At 49.9% G+C, this 6,783-nt stretch overlaps 1 protein-coding gene across 1 annotated transcript; it reads right to left on the bottom strand.

The window, feature by feature from the left end:
• Nucleotides 1–890: 890 nt before the first annotated feature.
• LOC113905107 (calcitonin gene-related peptide 2) lies at nt 891–6,000 on the bottom strand. The gene is made up of 5 exons (XM_027562108.1): nt 5,913–6,000; nt 4,720–4,814; nt 4,298–4,444; nt 2,161–2,342; nt 891–1,351 (listed from the first exon to the last, which is right to left on the bottom strand). The coding sequence occupies exons 2-4, from the start codon at nt 4,803–4,805 to the stop codon at nt 2,183–2,185; spliced, it is 393 nt and encodes a 130-aa protein (XP_027417909.1). The 5' UTR covers nt 4,806–4,814; nt 5,913–6,000; the 3' UTR covers nt 891–1,351; nt 2,161–2,182.
• Nucleotides 6,001–6,783: the final 783 nt, after the last annotated feature.

Below are 6,783 nucleotides of genomic sequence, written 5' to 3'. Positions count from 1 at the left end.
TAGATATAACAACATTGGCCACAAATTGATCACTGTTGAAGCCAAATGTCTTCACCTCATTTCAAGCTAGTGTAACAAATACCACAAACTGGATGACTTATAAACAGTAAATATTTATTTCTTACAGTTCTGGAAGCTGAGAAGTCCAAGACCAGGGCACTTGCAGATTCAATATCTGGTGGAGAGCCCACTTCCTCATTCACAGCAAATTTCTCGCTGCAACCTCATATGTGGAAGGAACAAGGGCATTCTCTCAGGCCTTATTTATAATGATACTAATACCATTCATGAGAGGCTATTCTTATGACTTAATCACCTCCCCAAGGCCCCACCTCCTAATAGCATCACTTTGGGGGTTAGGTATCAACATAAACATTTTGAGAAGGACACAAACATGCAGCCTGTAGCACCAACTAATAGAAGGGATTCATTTTATTATATAAAGACTGGATTGTTTATATGTTTTAAAATGTCTGTCTTCAAAAATCTGAGGGTCCATCTACTGTGTGAGGCAGTTAACACAAAGAATGACTCACAGGCCTCTGGAAAATGTCAGGAGCCAATGCTGAAAAGCATATACTGCAGTGGTTTCAACCATAAGCTCTGGAAATCAACACCTGTGTATGCCCTGAGATAGTGGTCAGCTGTGTGACATTGGACTTCGTGTCTCCATGCCTCTGTGTCCCACATGCAGAGTGGAAATGATAATGGGGTCTAGCCCCATGGAGTCTTCCTGAAGATTAACTGAATTAATAGCTATGAAGCACTATCTCAGAACATCATCTGGCCCATAGTAAGCACCCAAAATATGTCTATTATAATTATCATTATTACTATTATCATCAAATAGGAAGACATGTTAAAATGAACCAACAAGATCTTGAAACAAGTGTATCCAAAATATGTTTTTAATCTTAATGAAGTTCACAAATGGCATAATATTGACATTTCCTTAAACAAATTATACAATCATGTTCTTGGACAATAAAGCATAGCATCTCCATTACCATGTGTCCCCACAGGCCACAGAGGCAGTGACTGAATGTCCCCCTAAGAGTTGGCAGAGATGCCATGGTCAACAGAACAACTTTCAAAGACCCAATTTGCTACCAGATAAGCTAATGAGAGATGCCATCACATTTACTGCATATAGAATCAAATATAAAAAAGATGCACAACAAATATGGAATTAGCTTATTTTTGCATTCAGTTTCATTCCTTTCAAGTGATAAAGGTGCTTTTTTTTCCAATATCTATTAGGATGCAAACATGTATATCTTCCATGGTGCCTCCTCACCAAGTGGTTGTCAACAGAAATTAATAGAAGTGGTGAGTTTAGCTTCACGGTAACCTGAGATTAAAAAAATAAAGAAAATTAAAAAGAAGAAGAGGGGTAGGAAGAGGAAAAGAAGAAAAAGAGAAGTGGAGAATAAGAAGGAAATAATCACAATTACTACTGAAAGAACACAAATTTATAGAAATGTTTCTTTAACTGAACTCTATTTATAAATTATGGATATGAGATATGAGAAAACTTTTATGGCAAAGGATGAGAAAACAATTCAGGGGTCACTATTAATACCAGCAGTAGTATTACAGGTATAGCTCTCTTGTCTGAATCTGTGAACATTGATCAATGTTGAAGGGCTTTCCGAAACTGGGTTCATTAAGGATGTGTGACCCAGGCTAAGATTTGCAAGGCCTTCCCTTTCTGAATTCAGAAAGCTATTTTTCTCTTCTGAGAAAGATGACACTGCATCGTCACAGCCTGTCCTATGTGTGTGAAAGAGTGTGTTAGTCCCTCAGGCATGTCTAACCCTTTGCGACCCCATGGACCCACCAGGCTCCTCTATCTATGGAATTTTCCAGGCAAGAACACTGGAGTGGGTGGCCATTTCCTTCTCCAGGGGATCTTCCCAACCCAGGGACTAAACCTGGGTCTCCTGCACTGCAGGCGGATTCTTTACCACCTGAGCCACCAGGGAAGCCCACAGCCTGTCCTAGTGCTCGGATTTTGAGCTAAGTTGTAGGAGCTCACTAACTCAAGAGGAAAAATGTAATTGGAGAGAAGAGATCTGAACCCACGTCCAGTGGGTTTCAAAATGCGAGTCCTAATCTCCAAATCCCTTCTCCTCCCTTCTGACAGTACAAGGCAATCACCTTCCCAGAGTCATTTCTCTGCTCAGTCCTGAAGGTCCCTGCGGCGCCGGCCAAAGGCTTCAGAGCCCACGTTGGTGGGCACAAAGTTGCTCTTTACCACACCCCCAGATCTGCTGAGCAAGCCTGCCAGCCGATGGGTCACACAGGTGGCAGTGTTGCAGGACCTCTTCTGGGCAGTGATGCTGGTTTGCAGGATGGAGAAAGGAGAAAAGGCCTGTCAGTGAGAGGCTGCGGCAGAAGCCTACCCCGTTGGGCTTTCAGAAAGAGAATTGTAGCTCTTCGACATATCACTTAAAAATAAGTATTTCCCCTAAATGCAATTATCAAGGCTGTTAAGGGGAAATGACCTGGCAGCCTTTGCCAGAAGCCCTGCCTAAAAGTTTTCACAAAAAATGCACTTCAGGGCCATGTGACAAGTGCTAAAACCCTACACTTACCATCCCTTACATTCACCCCACCCCAACACACAAGGAGCATATGAGGACATACCCTAGCCCAAAGCACCAACAAAACCACTTTCTATGGAAAATGAAAAATTTCTGAAGTCTTACCTGGAAAAGGCTCAGAGCACCGGGTTTGCAGCATCCTCCCCCAGCAGTGCTTACCTGCTCCGCAGCACATCTGTTCTCATTGCAGGAGCTGGTTCACAGGACTCTTACCACTCCCTGTATCCCACTTACCCTAAGGTGAAGGCTACTTTTAAGCATAGGCCCTGGGCACTCTCAGGCCTTGGACGAGGACCAGAGTAATGACCACCAAAGTGTCAATCCTTTTAGAAAATAGATTTATTAATCAATGACGAGGCATGAGGGATGAAGCAAGAATTGGAGGGTTCTGCCATGACAACTTTGGAATCTCAGAAACTTCCCTCACTCTCTCTCATTTCTAACCTTATCTGTGAGTCCTGCTGTCTTTCCTTCCATCCTGAGGTTCCTGGCATTCTTTGTCATAAGCAAAGCTACCAATACGAGCTTGAAGAGCAATCAGAGTGAAATCTGCATGCATTAATTTCATCCATGGGAACAAGAAAGGAAATCAGGAAGCACTGGAAGGAGTTCAGTTGGCATCCTGGGGCACCCCAAAATGGAAGGAGTGGTCCCTCTCCAAGCTGTTGGCTACGTCCCTTTTCTTGCCAGGTGTTTCAGGCCCGAAGCCCATGCCAGAGAATCTATGATAGTTGTTCAAGTCCTTCCAGTAAGCACTCAGCACACAGGTACTCAGATTACTGCACCGCTTAGCTCTGGAGCCGTCCAGGCTGCAGGGAAAAGACATGCCAGACAATACCATGCACCCAGGGCTGCTCCTGGGGGCAGTCATGCAGAAGGTTAGACCAGGGAGGGGGCACTTGGCACAGAGGTGGAGGGGGCAGGCAGGAGGCAAAGCTCACACACCCTCCACTAGGAGAACTCAGAGGTTCTCTGAGCCAGGGCAGAGTGGGGAAGGGCTGCGGTGGGGAAGGGGTGACCTTTTCTGGCATTCCACATGCTGCTCAGTCCTTCCTGCTCTGCAGAGAGGTTCTCAGGGTGGATGCAAGTGCCATACATGGCTCTGCTGGTGTGAACTCAAAGCTCAGCGTGCACAGGGAGGTGGGGATGGGGAAGGGTGTCTGGTCCAGTGAGAACATGCACATGTCCACAGATTCTACACATCTAAAGGCCCCGGACCTACCTCAGACACTGCTCTACCTGACCCCACCCTCTGCAAGGCCTTTGGGTTTACCTTGCAACTGTGCAACGAAGGTGCCTTGCAGGTGTGAAAGAACATACACAGGTTAAATTCCTCAGACATCCTGAGCTGCAACAGGTCCATCTCCTGGCTCCACACTTACCAGTCCTAACTCATCCAGTGCTGAGTGTTCTCCTCAGTAGGGCAAGACCAACTCCCAGAATAAGTACTTCCACATCTCCCCATCTCATTTCCTAACAGCTTTCAGGAGTTGATCTTTTCAATGTGTCTAACTAACCACAGTTCCTCCAGCTGCACCTGGACGGACCACAGTCTTCCATGGAGGCTAAGAATGACTGGGTGCCGTCCTGGTGAACAGGGACAACCTGCGGGGCTCTGGCCAGATGTTGTTTTTCCTGCTTCTCTGGGCTGCACCCTCCTGAATAGGCCAAGGTTGGGAGGGGAGACTTACCTGGAGTCCTCTGTCTCCTCCTGCTCCTCCTCCTGCTCCAGCTCATTGGTCTTCCTCTGGACATAGGCCTTCACCAGTGCGGCCAGCAGGAGGCGCCCTTCCTTCTCACTGAGTGCCCCAGGATCTGGGAGGGTCTCCAAAGCTGACCTGGAGAGAGGAAGCAACCCCAGCAAAGAGGCTCTGAGCCCCTGCCTGCCTCCTTTCCAGAATAAGCACCCAGGCTACCCAGTCCCTGTGGCTTTCCCAGAGGACATGGCTCTCCTGACTCCTAGCCCACAGGGCTCAAGGCCAGTGTCCACCTAAGGGGGTTGATTCACTGGGAGCCTCCCCCTGCTGTGACCTCAGAGGCAAAAAAAAAAAAAAACTGCCTGATCCCAGGGTCAGTGGAAGAGGAATAAGTTCGTGGCTTCAGGCTGCCTCACCTGAGTGGTGTCGCCTGGAGACTGCCTGCCTGGCACAGGACCAAGATGCTGAAAGCCAGGAAGGGGGAGGATTTCCCGAAGCCCATGATGCCTCTCTGTAAAGGGAGAATGACGTTACCACTGCACCAAGACCAAGCACCGTCTGGAGCTCACAGACCCAGGTTCCAGTCCGGCCACAACTGCCTTGAGAATTCAGGCAGGTTACTTCACTTCCCCACGCCTCTTTTCAGTTCATATGCCAGATAGGCTGCTTTGAATCTCCAAATATACATTACACTGAATAGTTTGGTAAGTAGAAATGGGTGTGCTGGGGAGGGGTGGGGGGAGGGTTCTGGTTTTGCTCTGTGAAAAGCCAGGAAGAAGCCACACACATGCACATAAAGCCACACCTTTTGCCCTAGGCAGAAGCCAAGCGAGGATCCACCCTTGCTGTAGACTGTGCCTATCTTCTTAGGGACTGAGAAATCTAGGACCACTTTACCTCTGCTGGACTTCTCTGCCAACGGGTGGGAGAAGAAGGCAGGAGGGGTAAATTGGAAAAGAGCGTTAACCTCTCAGTCTGTGGGTTTGGGTTTGGGTTTGGGAGTAATTTAATGTGCAGGATCGTGACTGGACTCTGCCAGTGCATCCCGTCTCTGCTGAAATGCGGTTTAGCAGCAGGTGCTGGGCGCCAGCTCCCCGAGATGAGCTCCACGTTCTGGCCGGCTGACTGCACTGCCCCAAGTCCATGCCAATGCCCCAGGCACGCAAGCGAGCTGCAGACGCCTCAGAGGAAGCTTCAGGGCTTAACCGGCCGGAGAACCAAACACGATCTCTCCTCGGGACCCAGACTGCTCAGGGCACTCCCAGAACAAACTCCAACAAGATCCTGCATGCGAAGGACGGGCACCAAGGCAGGGGCCGAGGACCAGGGCAGGCTAGGAAGCTAGGGCTGGGCGCACGGAGCTTCCAGCGTCCAGACGACACCCTGGGGATGCTTGCGGTTTCACTGGCGCTAGTTAGAAGAAAATGAGCTGTCGGCCACAACCTTCTGCCTTCTTCCCAGCGGGACAGGCAGCTAGGAGCACCTGGCTATAGGTGGGCCAGGATGGCCTTCAGAAGCAAAGGAGAGGCAAGCAGGCAAGCGGATGGAGCAAATTAGCTGAACTATCCAGAGGCTGGTAATCAGAGTGAGCAGCATAGGAAGTTCTCACCTGGCAACTCGAGTTTCAGGAGAGGGCGAGCGGCGGGTCCCGGGGACAGACACAACGCCTGCTGTGGGCGTCTTCTCTGCGGAGCTCTCGGCTCTTATGCGGGTGATAGGGGGCGGGGAGAGCCCCAGGAGTCCGCACGGCCAATCCAAAGTGGCCAGGAGCGACCCAGCTCCGATTGCGTCATTGCCCGCGCTCCCACACCGGTCCACTAGGGAGAGGAACCGTCCGCTCTGGCTGTCATTCGCAATGAGGTCATTGCTTGGGGAACCGGAGGGCTGGGAGGGAGTGGAGGGCGTTCGACGTCCAGAAAGTGGGAGCAAACTGGGGGAGAAACTGGTGTAACTGACGGTGAGGGGTCAGAGTGCCTCTCACTTTCTCTGCAACTGAACTCGGACCTCGCACCCCCTCCACCCACTCCATTAGGGACCCCGGCCGGTCACTCAGACTTTGAAGGGATCTCAGATGTAATAGACCACCTTGGAGGAAGGGGATGGTGAGAGGAAAGGATCTTTGAAAAATTAAGCTCTTTGGACCATATGGGGTGATCCGGTATATTCTTCCTCCCTACTCTCCTTCAACCGCCCCTTCGAAGTAGTTTTGCTTCCAGTCTGGTAACCTGGCCTCTTTTGCCTCACTCCTCTGGGACAGAGGTGGGAGTGGAAGAGAGGACTGGGGAGGGGGCTAAGCTGGCACTGCCTGCACAGAAAGCTAGACACCCCTCTTGTACTCCCTAATTCTCGACTGCTAGTTCAGCATCCCCTACTCTAACCGCGGATCTGCACCGCGGCGCTGGAGTTGGTTTACACAGCTGTCCCACTCCTCTGCCTTCTGTTTGCCAAGCTGCTGGGCCAGGACGCCTGTGTCCGGGTTT

The sequence above is a fragment of the Bos indicus x Bos taurus genome, chromosome 15 (assembly GCF_003369695.1).
Source record: "Bos indicus x Bos taurus breed Angus x Brahman F1 hybrid chromosome 15, Bos_hybrid_MaternalHap_v2.0, whole genome shotgun sequence".
In the NCBI taxonomy this organism is placed as follows: domain Eukaryota; kingdom Metazoa; phylum Chordata; class Mammalia; order Artiodactyla; family Bovidae; genus Bos; species Bos indicus x Bos taurus.
The sequence above is the reverse complement of the archived record's forward strand: the minus strand, read 5'-3'. Positions and strand labels throughout refer to the sequence as shown.